Below are 18,390 nucleotides of genomic sequence, written 5' to 3'. Positions count from 1 at the left end.
ACCATCCCACCCACACCATCGCTCCCACACCATCGCTCCCACACCATCGCTCCCACACCATGGCACCCACACCATCGCTCCCACACCATCCCTCCCACACCATCGCTCCCACACCATGGCACCCACACTATGGCACCCACAGCATCGCTCCCACACCATCGCTCCCACACCATCGCACCCACACCATGGCACCCACACCATGGCACCCACACCATCGCTCCCACACCATCGCTCCCACACCATCGCACCCACACCATCGCTCCCACACCATCACACCCACACCATCGCTCCCACACCATCGCACCCACACCATGGCACCCACACCATCGCTCCCACACCATCACACCCACACCATGGCACCCACACCATCGCTCCCACACCATCACACCCACACCATGGCACCCACACCATGGCACCCACACCATCGCTCCCACACCATGGCACCCACACCATCGCTCCCACACCATGGCACCCACACCATCGCTCCCACACCATCGCACCCACACCATCGCTCCCACACCATCACACCCACACCATGGCACCCACACCATGGCACCCACACCATCGCTCCCACACCATCACACCCACACCATGGCACCCACACCATGGCACCCACACCATGGCACCCACACCATGGCACCCACACCATGGCACCCACACCATCGCTCCCACACCATCGCTCCCACACCATCCCACCCGCACCGTCGCTCCCACACCGTCGCTCCCACATGTTCCTGCATTTGGTTTCTGAGTTTCATTGTTCCTTTTTCATTCCCAGGTATCCTGTCATCCTGAAGAGATTTGAGCTGAACCCTGGATCTGGGGGTAAAGGTCGCCATCGTGGGGGTGACGGGGTCATTCGGGAGCTGCTCTTCCGGGAGAGGGTGGTCCTCTCGGTGCTGACGGAACGCCGAGCATTCCGCCCCTACGGACTACGCGGTAACACTTTTGGAAACACCTTTGAATGATTTACCAGGGAGGGACATTGCAGCAGACACACAACTTGGGTCAAGGGACAACTGGATACACTTCTGGAAAGAGAAGGGATTTAGGGATATGGTGAGAAGGAGGGTGGGTGGAGTGGGGTGGAGGGAGGTGTCGGGTGGGCGGGATTGAGGGAAATGTCGGGCGGGTGGGATTGAGGGAGGTGTCGGGCGGGCGGGATTGAGGGAGGTGTCGGGCGGGCGGGATTGAGGGAGGTGTCGGGCGGGCGGGATTGAGGGAAATGTCGGGCGGGCGGGATTGAGGGAGGTGTCGGGCGGGCGGGATTGAGGGAAATGTCGGGCGGGCGGGATTGAGGGAGGTGTCGGGCGGGCGGGATTGAGGGAGGTGTCGGGCGGGCGGGATTGAGGGAAGTGTCGGGCGGGCGGGATTGAGGGAGGTGTCGGGCGGGCGGGATTGAGGGAGGTGTCGGGCGGGCGGGATTGAGGGAGGTGTCGGGCGGGCGGGATTGAGGGAGGTGTCGGGCGGGCGGGATTGAGGGAGGTGTCGGGCGGGCGGGATTGAGGGAGGTGTCGGGCGGGCGGGATTGAGGGAGGTGTCGGGCGGGCGGGATTGAGGGAGGTGTCGGGCGGGCGGGATTGAGGGAGGTGTCGGGCGGGCGGGATTGAGGGAGGTGTCGGGCGGGCGGGATTGAGGGAGGTGTCGGGCGGGCGGGATTGAGGGAGGTGTCGGGCGGGCGGGATTGAGGGAGGTGTCGGGCGGGCGGGATTGAGGGAGGTGTCGGGCGGGCGGGATTGAGGGAGATGTCGGGCGGGTGATCTCTGGACAGTCAGCAGCCTTTTCCTGTTGTGGTAAATCTTCCGTTCCTCCTTCCTGTGCAGGAGGAGAGCCGGGAGCTCGAGGGCTGAACCTCCTGATACGTGAGGATGGAAGGACCATAAACCTCGGAGCAAAGACGTCTGTTGCAGTAAAGCCGGGGGTGAGAGAACGGAATGGAATCTGATCCGAATACTCACTGTCACAAGGGGGAATCTCACAGGAATCGTCAACACTGAACAAATCAAAACTCCACTTCATCCTCACACACTGTGCACTGTCTCACCTACTCTGGTATCTCACTCACACACTGTGCACTGTCTCACCTACTCTGGTATCTCACTCACACACTGTGCACTGTCTCACCTACTCTGGTATCTCACTCACACACTGTGCACTGTCTCACCTGCTCTGGTACCTCACTCACACACTGTGCACTGTCTCACCTACTCTGGTATCTCACTCACACACTGTGCACTGTCTCACCTACTCTGGTATCTCACTCACACACTGTGCACTGTCTCACCTACTCTGGTACCTCACTCACACACTGTGCACTGTCTCACCTACTCTGGTATCTCACTCACACACTGTGCACTGTCTCACCTACTCTGGTATCTCACTCACACACTGTGCACTGTCTCACCTACTCTGATATCTCACTCACACACTGTGCACTGTCTCACCTACTCTGGTATCTCACTCACACACTGTGCACTGTCTCACCTACTCTGGTATCTCACTCACACACTGTGCACTGTCTCACCTACTCTGGTATCTCACTCACACACTGTGCACTGTCTCACCTACTCTGATACCTCACTCACACACTGTGCACTGTCTCACCTACTCTGATATCTCACTCACACACTGTGCACTGTCTCACCTACTCTGGTACCTCACTCACACACTGTGCACTGTCTCACCTACTCTGATATCTCACTCACACACTGTGCACTGTCTCACCTACTCTGGTATCTCACTCACACACTGTGCACTGTCACACCTACTCTGATATCTCACTCACACACTGTGCACTGTCTCACCTACTCTGGTATCTCACTCACACACTGTGCACTGTCTTACCTACTCTGGTATCTCACTCACACACTGTGCACTGTCTCACCTACTCTGGTGTCTCACTCACACACTGTGCACTGTCTCACCTACTCTGGTATCTCACTCACACACTGTGCACTGTCTCACCTACTCTGGTGTCTCACTCACACACTGTGCACTGTCTCACCTACTCTGGTATCTCACTCACACACTGTGCACTGTCTCACCTACTCTGGTATCTCACTCACACACTGTGCACTGTCTCACCTACTCTGATACCTCACTCACACACTGTGCACTGTCTCACCTACTCTGATATCTCACTCACACACTGTGCACTGTCTCACCTACTCTGGTATCTCACTCACACACGGTGCACTGTCTCACCTACTCTGATATCTCACTCACACACTGTGCACTGTCTCACCTACTCTGGTATCTCACTCACACACTGTGCACTGTCTCACCTACTCTGGTATCTCACTCACACACTGTGCACTGTCTCACCTACTCTGGTGTCTCACTCACACACTGTGCACTGTCTCACCTACTCTGGTATCTCACTCACACACTGTGCACTGTCTCACCTACTCTGGTGTCTCACTCACACACTGTGCACTGTCTCACCTACTCTGGTATCTCACTCACACACTGTGCACTGTCTCACCTACTCTGGTATCTCACTCACACACTGTGCACTGTCTCACCTACTCTGGTATCTCACTCACACACTGTGCACTGTCTCACCTACTCTGATACCTCACTCACACACTGTGCACTGTCTCACCTACTCTGATATCTCACTCACACACTGTGCACTGTCTCACCTACTCTGGTATCTCACTCACACACTGTGCACTGTCTCACCTACTCTGATATCTCACTCACACACTGTGCACTGTCTCACCTACTCTGGTATCTCACTCACACACTGTGCACTGTCTCACCTACTCTAGTATCTCACTCACACACTGTGCACTGTCTCACCTACTCTGGTGTCTCACTCACACACTGTGCACTGTCTCACCTACTCTGATATCTCACTCACACACTGTGCACTGTCTCACCTACTCTGGTATCTCACTCACACACTGTGCACTGTCTCACCTACTCTGGTATCTCACTCACACACTGTGCACTGTCTCACCTACTCTGGTATCTCACTCACACACTGTGCACTGTCTCACCTACTCTGGTACCTCACTCACACACTGTGCACTGTCTCACCTACTCTGGTGTCTCACTCACACACTGTGCACTGTCTCACCTACTCTGGTGTCTCACTCACACACTGTGCACTGTCTCACCTACTCTGGTACCTCACTCACACACTGTGCACTGTCTCACCTACTCTGGTGTCTCACTCACACACTGTGCACTGTCTCACCTACTCTGGTGTCTCACTCACACACTGTGCACTGTCTCACCTACTCTGGTACCTCACTCACACACTGTGCACTGTCTCACCTACTCTGGTGTCTCACTCACACACTGTGCACTGTCTCACCTACTCTGGTACCTCACTCACACACAGTGCACTGTCTCACCTACTCTGATATCTCATTCACACACTGTGCACTGTCTCACCTACTCTGGTGTCTCACTCACACACTGTGCACTGTCTCACCTACTCTGGTACCTCACTCACACACTGTGCACTGTCTCACCTACTCTGGTGTCTCACTCACACACTGTGCACTGTCTCACCTACTCTGGTACCTCACTCACACACTGTGCACTGTCTCACCTACTCTGGTACCTCACTCACACACAGTGCACTGTCTCACCTACTCTGATATCTCACTCACACACTGTGCACTGTCTCACCTACTCTGATATCTCATTCACACACTGTGCACTGTCTCACCTACTCTGGTGTCTCACTCACACACTGTGCACTGTCTCACCTACTCTGGTACCTCACTCACACACTGTGCACTGTCTCACCTACTCTGGTATCTCACTCACACACTGTGCACTGTCTCACCTACTCTGGTGTCTCACTCACACACTGTGCACTGTCTCACCTACTCTGGTACCTCACTCACACACTGTGCACTGTCTCACCTACTCTGGTACCTCACTCACACACTGTGCACTCTCTCACCTGCTCTGGTACCTCACTCACACACTGTGCACTGTCTCACCTACTCTGATATCTCACTCACACACTGTGCACTGTCTCACCTACTCTGATATCTCACTCACACACTGTGCACTGTCTCACCAACTCTGGTACCTCACTCACACACTGTGCACTGTCTCACCTACTCTGGTACCTCACTCACACACTGTGCACTGTCTCACCTGCTCTGGTACCTCACTCACACACTGTGCACTGTCTCACCTACTCTGGTGTCTCACTCACACACTGTGCACTGTCTCACCTACTCTGGTACCTCACTCACACACTGTGCACTGTCTCACCTACTCTGATATCTCACTCACACACTGTGCACTGTCTCACCTACTCTGGTACCTCACTCACACACTGTGCACTGTCTCACCTACTCTGATATCTCACTCACACACTGTGCACTGTCTCACCTACTCTGGTACCTCACTCACACACTGTGCACTGTCTCACCTACTCTGATATCTCACTCACACACTGTGCACTGTCTCACCAACTCTGGTACCTCACTCACACACTGTGCACTGTCTCACCTACTCTGGTACCTCACTCATACACTGTGCACTGTCTCACCTACTCTGATATCTCACTCACACACTGTGCACTGTCTCACCTGCTCTGGTACCTCACTCACAAACTGTGCACTGTCTCACCTACTCTGGTACCTCACTCACACACTGTGCACTGTCTCACCTACTCTGGTGTCTCACTCACACACTGTGCACTGTCTCACCTACTCTGGTACCTCACTCACACACAGTGCACTGTCTCACCTACTCTGATATCTCATTCACACACTGTGCACTGTCTCACCTACTCTGGTGTCTCACTCACACACTGTGCACTGTCTCACCTACTCTGGTACCTCACTCACACACTGTGCACTGTCTCACCTACTCTGGTGTCTCACTCACACACTGTGCACTGTCTCACCTACTCTGGTACCTCACTCACACACTGTGCACTGTCTCACCTACTCTGGTGTCTCACTCACACACTGTGCACTGTCTCACCTACTCTGGTACCTCACTCACACACAGTGCACTGTCTCACCTACTCTGATATCTCACTCACACACTGTGCACTGTCTCACCTACTCTGATATCTCATTCACACACTGTGCACTGTCTCACCTACTCTGGTGTCTCACTCACACACTGTGCACTGTCTCACCTACTCTGGTACCTCACTCACACACTGTGCACTGTCTCACCTACTCTGGTATCTCACTCACACACTGTGCACTGTCTCACCTACTCTGGTGTCTCACTCACACACTGTGCACTGTCTCACCTACTCTGGTACCTCACTCACACACTGTGCACTGTCTCACCTACTCTGGTACCTCACTCACACACTGTGCACTCTCTCACCTGCTCTGGTACCTCACTCACACACTGTGCACTGTCTCACCTACTCTGATATCTCACTCACACACTGTGCACTGTCTCACCTACTCTGATATCTCACTCACACACTGTGCACTGTCTCACCAACTCTGGTACCTCACTCACACACTGTGCACTGTCTCACCTACTCTGGTACCTCACTCACACACTGTGCACTGTCTCACCTGCTCTGGTACCTCACTCACACACTGTGCACTGTCTCACCTACTCTGGTGTCTCACTCACACACTGTGCACTGTCTCACCTACTCTGGTACCTCACTCACACACTGTGCACTGTCTCACCTACTCTGATATCTCACTCACACACTGTGCACTGTCTCACCTACTCTGGTACCTCACTCACACACTGTGCACTGTCTCACCTACTCTGATATCTCACTCACACACTGTGCACTGTCTCACCTACTCTGGTACCTCACTCACACACTGTGCACTGTCTCACCTACTCTGATATCTCACTCACACACTGTGCACTGTCTCACCAACTCTGGTACCTCACTCACACACTGTGCACTGTCTCACCTACTCTGGTACCTCACTCATACACTGTGCACTGTCTCACCTACTCTGATATCTCACTCACACACTGTGCACTGTCTCACCTGCTCTGGTACCTCACTCACAAACTGTGCACTGTCTCACCTACTCTGGTACCTCACTCACACACTGTGCACTGTCTCACCTACTCTGATATCTCACTCACACACTGTGCACTGTCTCACCTACTCTGGTACCTCACTCACACACTGTGCACTCTCTCACCTGCTCTGGTACCTCACTCACACACTGTGCACTGTCTCACCTACTCTGATATCTCACTCACACACTGTGCACTGTCTCACCTACTCTGGTACCTCACTCACACACTGTGCACTGTCTCACCTACTCTGGTACCTCACTCACACACTGTGCACTGTCTCACCTGCTCTGGTACCTCACTCACACACTGTGCACTGTCTCACCTACTCTGGTGTCTCACTCACACACTGTGCACTGTCTCACCTACTCTGGTACCTCACTCACACACTGTGCACTGTCTCACCTACTCTGATATCTCACTCACACACTGTGCACTGTCTCACCTACTCTGGTACCTCACTCACACACTGTGCACTGTCTCACCTACTCTGATATCTCACTCACACACTGTGCACTGTCTCACCTACTCTGGTACCTCACTCACACACTGTGCACTGTCTCACCTACTCTGATATCTCACTCACACACTGTGCACTGTCTCACCAACTCTGGTACCTCACTCACACACTGTGCACTGTCTCACCTACTCTGGTACCTCACTCATACACTGTGCACTGTCTCACCTACTCTGATATCTCACTCACACACTGTGCACTGTCTCACCTGCTCTGGTACCTCACTCACAAACTGTGCACTGTCTCACCTACTCTGATATCTCACTCACACACTGTGCACTGTCTCACCTGCTCTGGTACCTCACTCACACACAGTGCACTGTCTCACCTGCTCTGGTACCTCACTCACACACTGTGCACTGTCTCACCTACTCTGATATCTCACTCACACACTGTGCACTGTCTCACCTACTCTGGTACCTCACTCATACACTGTGCACTGTCTCACCTACTCTGATATCTCACTCACACACAGTGCACTGTCCCACCTACTGTGATATCTCACTCACACACAGTGCACTGTACCACCTACTGTGATATCTCACTCACACACAGTGCACAGTCTCACCTACTCTGGTGTCTCACTCACACGCAGTGCACTGTCTCACCTACTCTGGTTACACAGTGCACTGTCTCACCTACTCTGGTGTCTCACACACACAGTGCACTGTCTCACCTACTCTGGTTACACAGTGCACTGTCTCACCTACTCTGATATCTCACTCACACACTGTGCACTGTCTCACCTACTCTGGTTACACAGTGCACTGTCCCACCTACTGTGATATCTCACTCACACACAGTGCACAGTCTCACCTACTCTGGTTACACAGTGCACTGTCTCACCTACTCTGATATCTCACTCACACACAGTGCACTGTCTCACCTACTCTGGTTACACAGTGCACTGTCTCACCTACTCTGATATCTCACTCACACACTGTGCACTGTCTCACCTACTCTGGTTACACAGTGCACTGTCCCACCTACTGTGATATCTCACTCACACACAGTGCACTGTCCCACCTACTGTGATATCTCACTCACACACAGTGCACAGTCTCACCTACTCTGGTGTCTCACTCACACGCAGTGCACTGTCTCACCTACTCTGGTTACACAGTGCACTGTCTCACCTACTCTGGTGTCTCACACACACAGTGCACTGTCTCACCTACTCTGGTTACACAGTGCACTGTCTCACCTACTCTGATATCTCACTCACACACAGTGCACTGTCTCACCTACTCTGGTTACACAGTGCACTGTCTCACCTACTCTGGTATCTCACTCACACACTGTGCACTGTCTCACCTACTCTGGTTACACAGTGCACTGTCTCACCTACTCTGATATCTCACTCACACACTGTGCACTGTCTCACCTACTCTGGTTACACAGTGCACTGTCTCACCTACTCTGGTATCTCACTCACACACTGTGCACTGTCTCACCTACTCTGGTGTCTCACTCACACACTGTGCACTGTCTCACCTACTCTGGTACCTCACTCACACACTGTGCACTGTCTCACCTACTCTGGTACCTCACTCACACACTGTGCACTCTCTCACCTGCTCTGGTACCTCACTCACACACTGTGCACTGTCTCACCTACTCTGATATCTCACTCACACACTGTGCACTGTCTCACCTACTCTGATATCTCACTCACACACTGTGCACTGTCTCACCAACTCTGGTACCTCACTCACACACTGTGCACTGTCTCACCTACTCTGGTACCTCACTCACACACTGTGCACTGTCTCACCTGCTCTGGTACCTCACTCACACACTGTGCACTGTCTCACCTACTCTGGTGTCTCACTCACACACTGTGCACTGTCTCACCTACTCTGGTACCTCACTCACACACTGTGCACTGTCTCACCTACTCTGATATCTCACTCACACACTGTGCACTGTCTCACCTACTCTGGTACCTCACTCACACACTGTGCACTGTCTCACCTACTCTGATATCTCACTCACACACTGTGCACTGTCTCACCTACTCTGGTACCTCACTCACACACTGTGCACTGTCTCACCTACTCTGGTGTCTCACTCACACACTGTGCACTGTCTCACCTACTCTGGTACCTCACTCACACACAGTGCACTGTCTCACCTACTCTGATATCTCATTCACACACTGTGCACTGTCTCACCTACTCTGGTGTCTCACTCACACACTGTGCACTGTCTCACCTACTCTGGTACCTCACTCACACACTGTGCACTGTCTCACCTACTCTGGTGTCTCACTCACACACTGTGCACTGTCTCACCTACTCTGGTACCTCACTCACACACTGTGCACTGTCTCACCTACTCTGGTGTCTCACTCACACACTGTGCACTGTCTCACCTACTCTGGTACCTCACTCACACACAGTGCACTGTCTCACCTACTCTGATATCTCATTCACACACTGTGCACTGTCTCACCTACTCTGGTGTCTCACTCACACACTGTGCACTGTCTCACCTACTCTGGTACCTCACTCACACACTGTGCACTGTCTCACCTACTCTGGTATCTCACTCACACACTGTGCACTGTCTCACCTACTCTGGTGTCTCACTCACACACTGTGCACTGTCTCACCTACTCTGGTACCTCACTCACACACTGTGCACTGTCTCACCTACTCTGGTACCTCACTCACACACTGTGCACTCTCTCACCTGCTCTGGTACCTCACTCACACACTGTGCACTGTCTCACCTACTCTGATATCTCACTCACACACTGTGCACTGTCTCACCTACTCTGATATCTCACTCACACACTGTGCACTGTCTCACCAACTCTGGTACCTCACTCACACACTGTGCACTGTCTCACCTACTCTGGTACCTCACTCACACACTGTGCACTGTCTCACCTGCTCTGGTACCTCACTCACACACTGTGCACTGTCTCACCTACTCTGGTGTCTCACTCACACACTGTGCACTGTCTCACCTACTCTGGTACCTCACTCACACACTGTGCACTGTCTCACCTACTCTGATATCTCACTCACACACTGTGCACTGTCTCACCTACTCTGGTACCTCACTCACACACTGTGCACTGTCTCACCTACTCTGATATCTCACTCACACACTGTGCACTGTCTCACCTACTCTGGTACCTCACTCACACACTGTGCACTGTCTCACCTACTCTGATATCTCACTCACACACTGTGCACTGTCTCACCAACTCTGGTACCTCACTCACACACTGTGCACTGTCTCACCTACTCTGGTACCTCACTCATACACTGTGCACTGTCTCACCTACTCTGATATCTCACTCACACACAGTGCACTGTCTCACCTGCTCTGGTACCTCACTCACAAACTGTGCACTGTTTCACCTACTCTGATATCTCACTCACACACTGTGCACTGTCTCACCTGCTCTGGTACCTCACTCACACACAGTGCACTGTCTCACCTGCTCTGGTACCTCACTCACACACTGTGCACTGTCTCACCTACTCTGATATCTCACTCACACACTGTGCACTGTCTCACCTACTCTGGTACCTCACTCATACACTGTGCACTGTCTCACCTACTCTGATATCTCACTCACACACAGTGCACTGTCCCACCTACTGTGATATCTCACTCACACACAGTGCACTGTCCCACCTACTGTGATATCTCACTCACACACAGTGCACAGTCTCACCTACTCTGGTGTCTCACTCACACGCAGTGCACTGTCTCACCTACTCTGGTTACACAGTGCACTGTCTCACCTACTCTGGTGTCTCACACACACAGTGCACTGTCTCACCTACTCTGGTTACACAGTGCACTGTCTCACCTACTCTGATATCTCACTCACACACTGTGCACTGTCTCACCTACTCTGGTTACACAGTGCACTGTCCCACCTACTGTGATATCTCACTCACACACAGTGCACAGTCTCACCTACTCTGGTTACACAGTGCACTGTCTCACCTACTCTGATATCTCACTCACACACAGTGCACTGTCTCACCTACTCTGGTTACACAGTGCACTGTCTCACCTACTCTGATATCTCACTCACACACTGTGCACTGTCTCACCTACTCTGGTTACACAGTGCACTGTCCCACCTACTGTGATATCTCACTCACACACAGTGCACTGTCCCACCTACTGTGATATCTCACTCACACACAGTGCACAGTCTCACCTACTCTGGTGTCTCACTCACACGCGGTGCACTGTCTCACCTACTCTGGTTACACAGTGCACTGTCTCACCTACTCTGGTGTCTCACACACACAGTGCACTGTCTCACCTACTCTGGTTACACAGTGCACTGTCTCACCTACTCTGATATCTCACTCACACACAGTGCACTGTCTCACCTACTCTGGTTACACAGTGCACTGTCTCACCTACTCTGGTATCTCACTCACACACTGTGCACTGTCTCACCTACTCTGGTTACACAGTGCACTGTCTCACCTACTCTGATATCTCACTCACACACTGTGCAGTGTCTCACCTACTCTGGTTACACAGTGCACTGTCTCACCTACTCTGGTATCTCACTCACACACTGTGCACTGTCTCACCTACTCTGGTTACACAGTGCACTGTCTCACCTACTCTGGTATCTCACACACACACTGTGCACTGTCTCACCTACTCTGGTTACACAGTGCACTGTCTCACCTACTCTGGTATCTCACTCACACACTGTGCACTGTCTCACCTACTCTGGTTACACAGTGCACTGTCTCACCTACTCTGGTATCTCACTCACAAACTGTGCACTGACTCACCTACTCTGGTATCTCACTCACACACCGACTCACATTCCCTTTGCTCCCTCCCTCTCCCTCTCTCCATCTCTCTCTCCATTTATCTGTCTCTTTCTCCAGACAGCCACAGACTAATTCCATAAGACCATAAGAGATAGGAGCAGGAGGAGGCCATTCGGCCCCTCGAGCCTGCTCCGACATTCAATGAGATCATGGCTGATCTGATTTTTACCTCAACTCCACTTTCCCGCCTTTTCCCCATATCCTTTGACTCCCTCGCTGATCAAAAATTTGTCTAACTCAGCCTTGAATGTATTCAATGACTCAGTCTCCACAGCTTTTTGGGGTAAAGAATTCCAAAGATTCACGACCCTTTGGGAGAAGAAATTCCTCCTCATTTCCATCTTAAACGGGTGACCCCTTATTCTGAGACTATGCCCCTAGTTTTAGATTCCCCCATGAGGGGTAACATCCTCTCAGCATCCACCCTATCGAGTCCCCTCAGAATCTTGTATGTTTCAATAAGATCTCCTCTCATTTTTCTAAACTCCAATGAGTATAGGCCCAACCTGTTCAATCTTTCCCCATAAGACAACCCTTCCATACCCGGAATCAAGCTAGTGAACCTTCTCTGAACTGCCTCCAATGCAAGTATGTCCTTCCTTAAATAAGGGCACCAGAACTGTACGCAGTACTCCAGGTGTGGTCTCACCAGCACCCTGTACAGTTGTAGCATGACTTCCCTGCTTTTATACTCCATCCCCCTAGAAATAAAGGCCAATATTCCGTTTGCCTTCCGGATTACCTGCTGCACCTGTCTGTTGATTTTTTGTGTTTCATGTACGAGGACACCCAGATCCCTCTGGACTGCAGCATTTTAAGAACATAAGAACATAAGAAATAGGAGCAGGAGTAGGCCAATCGGCCCCTCGAGCCTGCTCCGCCATTCAATAAGATCATGGCTGATCTGGTCCTAACCACAAATCTAAAATCATGTCCAATTTCCTGCCCGCTCCCCGTAACCCCTAATTCCCTTTACTTCCAGGAAACTGTCTATTTCTGTTTTAAATTTATTTAATGATGTAGCTTCCACAGCTTCCTGGGGCAGCAAATTCCACAGACCTACCACCCTCTGAGTGAAGAAGTTTCTCCTCATCTCAGTTTTGAAAGAGCAGCCCCTTATTCTAAGATTATGCCACCTCGTTCTAGTTTCACCCATCCTTGGGAACATCCTTACCGCATCCACCCGATCAAGCCCCTTCACAATCTTATATGTTTCAATAAGATCGCCTCTCATTCTTCTGAACTCCAATGAGTAGAGTCCCAATCTACTCAACCTCTCCTCATATGTCCGCCCCCTCATCCCCGGGATTAACCGAGTGAACCTTCTTTGTACTGCCTCGAGAGCAAGTATGTCTTTTCTTAAGTATGGAGACCAAAACTGTATGCAGTATTCCAGGTGCGGTCTCACCAATACCTTATATAACTGCAGCAATACCTCCCTGTTTTTATATTCTATCCCCCTTGCAATAAAAGCCAACATTCCGTTGGCCTTCTTGATCACCTGCTGCACCTGCATACTAAACTTTTGATTTTCTTGCACTAGGACCCCCAGATCCCTTTGTACTGCAGTACTTTCCAGTTTCTCGCCATTGAGATAATAACTTGCTCTCCGATTTTTCCTGCCAAAGTGCATAACCTCACATTTTCCAATATTTTATTGCATCTGCCAAATCTCCGCCCACTCACCCAGCCTGTCTATATCCCCTTGTAGGTTTTTTATGTCCTCCTCACTCTCTACTTTCCCTCCCATCTTTGTATCATCTGCAAACTTTGATTTGTAGTATTTCTCCATTCAAATAATATTTCGCTTTTTTATTTTTCCTCCCAAAGTGGATGATTTCACATTTTCCCACATTATATTCCATCTGCCAAATTTTTGCCCATTCGCTTAACCTGTCAATATCCCTTTGCAGACACTTTGTGTCCTCATCGCAACTTGCTTTTCCACCTATCTTTGTATCATCAGCAAATTTGGCCACAAGACACTCTGTTCCTTCATTGATATATATTGTAAATAGTTGAGGCCCCAGCACTGAGCCCTGCGGCACCCCACTAGTTACAGATTGCCATTTTGAAAATGACCCTTTTATCCCGACTCTTTGTTTTCTGTTAGTTAGCCAATCCTCTATCCATGCCAGTAAATTACCCCCAACACCATGAGCTCTTACCTTGTGCAGTAATCTTTTATGTGGCACCTTATCAAATGCCTTTTGGAAATCCAAATATACTGCATCCATTGGTTCCCCTTTATCCACCCTGCCCGTTACTTCCTCAAAGAACTCTAATAAATTTGTCACACACGATTTCCCCTTCATAAAACCATGTTGACTCTCCTTGATTGTATTATGAGTCTCTAAATGGCCTGCTACTACTTCCTTAATAATGGATTCCCTGTGCTCCCTCCCTCTCTCTCTCCCACAGGACACCTTTCTGTTACACACGCCCGGAGGTGGAGGGTGGGGACGGCTCGGAGATGTGACAGGGGCACGTGACGGTTCGCCAGGAGCAGTGTCGGAGATTCACAAATCAGGAGCGCTCTTCACTGAGCAGGGAAGCCTGTTCGAGTACAGACAGACCCAAGAGGCCGTGTGATCACCAAGCACTCCAGAGAAAACTCCTCCTCCTCTCTATTTTCAGTTCCTGGATTCTTCCTGAGACATTTCTGGAGGTGGGGGAGGGGGAGGGGGAAACACATGGTGACATTCCGGATTCCACACAGCAAATTCTCAGCTTTCCCTCCGTGGGGATGGAGGTGTTGTGAAGCCCAGGCCTTCTATTCCCCCTCCCCCTCACACCGGGTGGGACAGGGAATAAATCAGACCATTCACCCTGGGATCCGGTTCATTTGGCTCGGTGCAAGAGCCTGGGAGCGAGTTGCCCTGTTGGCCGGTGATCTGTGGGGTTTGGTTGAATTCCGAGGGCAGAGAATGGCCGGAGTTGGGCGGGGGGGGGGGGGCAGGAAATTCGACTTGAAGTGGGAGAACGGGAAAGGCCGATCTGAGCGAGGAGGCCTCTGCGGTTCTCCTCCCCGGGGTAAGAGGAGGTCCGAACAGATAAGTTATTCTGACTTTCTTTGTGTGGGCAGGAGGGCCCCCTGAGCCCCACGAGGAAAGCTTAAGCCTCCTCTTCTGGGGAGTCCACCCTCCCCCCACCTCCCTGCCGACCTCCCCACTCCCAGCGAGGCCCATCCTCCCAAAGCCTATCACGCCACCACCCTGGTGTCAGCTGGCGGCCATTTTCCGGCAGACGGTGGGATTTAAACGAGGTCCGGGAGATAAATTAGCCCGTTATCCAACTCATCTCTCCCCCCCTCCACCCAACCCCCTCCCGAGCTAAAACCTCCTCCCAATTAAAATCGGGGCCAGTGAGTCTTGACATCAGGGAGACTGGAGGAGAACAATGGAAGGAGAGTCACCTCTTGGGGATTGGTTTCACAGGAGAAGGGCAGAGCTATGAGGAGGTCCCCACCCCCATCATCCAGGTTGTCTCAAAAGAGAGGGAAAAATTAGGAGAAAAACTCTGAGCTGCTGAAGACTGAAATAAACGGAACAACATTGTGCCAGGTCACTGCGGTATTATTACAAAGACCCAATAAAGACATTCATTGCCATTGGCTGACTGGTTGATTGGCTCACTAGTTGGCTGACTGAATGGTTTGTTGGTTTTTGGTTAATTAACCTGGTTGGTTTGTTGGCTGATTGGTTGATTGGGTGGCTTAATAGTATGATTTGGTTCACTGATTGATTAATTGGTTCACCGGCCCATTCATTGATTGATTGGTTCACCGGCCCATTGATTGATTGATTGGTTCACCAGCCCATTGATTGATTGATTGGTTCACCGGCCCATTGATTGATTGATTGGTTCACCGGCCCATTGATTGATTGATTGGTTCACCGGCCCATTGATTGATTGATTGGTCACCGGCCCATTGATTGATTGGTTCACCGGCCCATTGATTGATTGATTGGTCACCGGCCCATTGATTGGTCACCGGCCCATTGATTGGTCACCGGCCCATTCATTGATTGATTGGTTCACCGGCCCATTCATTGATTGATTGGTTCACCGGCCCATTCATTGATTGATTGGTTCACCGGCCCATTCATTGATTGATTGGTTCACCGGCCCATTGATTGATTGATTGGTTCACCGGCCCATTGATTGATTGATTGGTTCACCGGCCCATTGATTGATTGGTCACCGACCCATTGATTGATTGATTCACCGACCCATTGATTGATTGGTTCACCGGCCCATTGATTGATTGATTCACCGGCCCATTGATTGATTGATTCACCGACCCATTGATTGATTGGTTCACCGACCCATTGATTGATTGATTGATTCACCGGCCCATTGATCGATTGATTCACCGGCCCATTCATTGATTGATTGATTCACCGACCCATTGATTGATTGATTGATTCACCGGCCCATTGATCGATTGATTCAACGGCCCATTGATTGATTGATTGATTCACCGGCCCATTGATCGATTGATTCACCGGCCCATTGATCGATTGATTCACCGGCCCATTGATCGATTGATTCACCGACCCATTGATCGATTGATTCACCGACCCATTGATCGATTGGTTCACCGACCCATTGATCGATTGATTCACCGACCCATTGATCGATTGGTTCACCGACCCATTGATCGATTGATTCACCGACCCATTGATCGATTGGTTCACCGACCCATTGATCGATTGATTCACCGACCCATTGATTGGTCGTCTGAGTATTGGATTTATTTGACTCCTAATACACGATCAGTTCTCCAGCATCTCTGCCATCCTTACCCGGTGTGGGCCTATACGTGACTCCGTTCTCACCCGAACGTGGTAGACTCTTGAAGTGGCCCAGCAAGTCATTGATTTGTATGACTTGCTGGGCTACTGCAGTGGTTCAAGAAGCAGGCGGCCCACCATCACGCTCCCAGGGCAACTAGGGATGGACAATAAATGCTGGCACTGCCAGCGACACCCACATCCTGAGAATAAATCTGAAAATACATCAGTCACTTCAAAACAGTTCTGAGACATGATAAAGAAATATATAAATGCTTAGTTTGACAGTAATATATAGAGACTTAGTTTGACAGTAATGTATAAATGCTTAGTTTGACAGTAATGTATAAATGCTTAGTTGGACAGTAATATACAAAGACTTAGTTTGACAGTATTGTATAAATGCTTAGTTGGACAGTAATATATAAAGACTTAGTTTGACAGTATTGTATAAATGCTTAGTTTGACAGTAATGTATAAATGCTAAGTTGGACAGTAATATATAAAGACTTAGTTTGACAGTATTGTATAAATGCTTAGTTTGACAGTAATGTATAAATGCTTAGTTGGACAGTAATATATAAAGACTTAGTTTGACAGTAATGTATAAATGCTTAGTCTGACAGTATTGTATAAATGCTTAGTTGGACAGTAATATATAAAGACTTAGTTTGACAGTATTGTATAAATGCTTAGTTTGACAGTATTGTATAAATGCTTAGTTTGACAGTAATGTAAAAATGCTTAGTTTGACAGTAATATATAAAGACTTAGTTTGACAGTAATATATAAATGCTCTGTTTGACAGTAATGTATAAATGCTTAGTTTGACAGTAATGTATAAATGCTTAGTTTGACAGTATTGTATAAATGCTTAGTTAGACAGTGATATGCCAGGCAAGTGCCAGGCAATGACCATCTCCAACAAGAGAGAGTCTAACCACCTCCCCTTGACATTCAACGGCATTACCATCGCCGAATCCCCCACCATCAACATCCTGGGGGTCACCATTGACGAGAAACTTAACTGGACCAGCCATATAAATACTGTGGCCACGAGAGCAGGTCAGAGGCTGGGTATTCTGCGGCGAGTGACTCACCTCCTGACTCCCCAAAGCCTTTCCACCATCTACAAGGCACAAGTCAGGAGTGTGATGGAATACTCTCCACTTGCTTGGATGAGTGCAGCTCCAACAACACTCAAGAAGCTCGACACCATCCAAGATAAAGCAGCCCGCTTGATTGG

General features: G+C 50.4%; 1 protein-coding gene across 1 annotated transcript; it reads left to right on the top strand.

Moving 5' to 3' along the window:
* The first annotated feature begins 713 nt into the window (after positions 1-713).
* On the top strand, positions 714-15,958 carry LOC137334743 (5-oxoprolinase-like). The gene is made up of 3 exons (XM_067999668.1): positions 714-939; positions 1,824-1,921; positions 14,770-15,958. Exons 1-3 carry the CDS (start codon positions 729-731, stop codon positions 14,938-14,940), a joined length of 480 nt encoding a protein of 159 aa, XP_067855769.1. The 5' UTR covers positions 714-728; the 3' UTR covers positions 14,941-15,958.
* The last annotated feature ends 2,432 nt before the right edge of the window (positions 15,959-18,390 follow it).

Source organism: Heptranchias perlo, chromosome 2, assembly GCF_035084215.1.
Source record: "Heptranchias perlo isolate sHepPer1 chromosome 2, sHepPer1.hap1, whole genome shotgun sequence".
In the NCBI taxonomy this organism is placed as follows: domain Eukaryota; kingdom Metazoa; phylum Chordata; class Chondrichthyes; order Hexanchiformes; family Hexanchidae; genus Heptranchias; species Heptranchias perlo.
Note: the sequence above shows the minus strand (reverse complement) of the source record. Positions and strands in the feature narration are given on the sequence as shown.

Bases quoted from the DNA above. Each gene is read 5' to 3' on its own strand.
- LOC137334743 (XM_067999668.1), top strand. From the start codon at position 729: ATGTTCCTGCATTTGGTTTCTGAGTTTCATTGTTCCTTTTTCATTCCC. The intron at 940-1,823 runs GTAACACTTTTG...CTTCCTGTGCAG, and splicing joins CCGCCCCTACGGACTACGCG to GAGGAGAGCCGGGAGCTCGA. The intron at 1,922-14,769 runs GTGAGAGAACGG...TCTCTCCCACAG, and splicing joins CTGTTGCAGTAAAGCCGGGG to GACACCTTTCTGTTACACAC.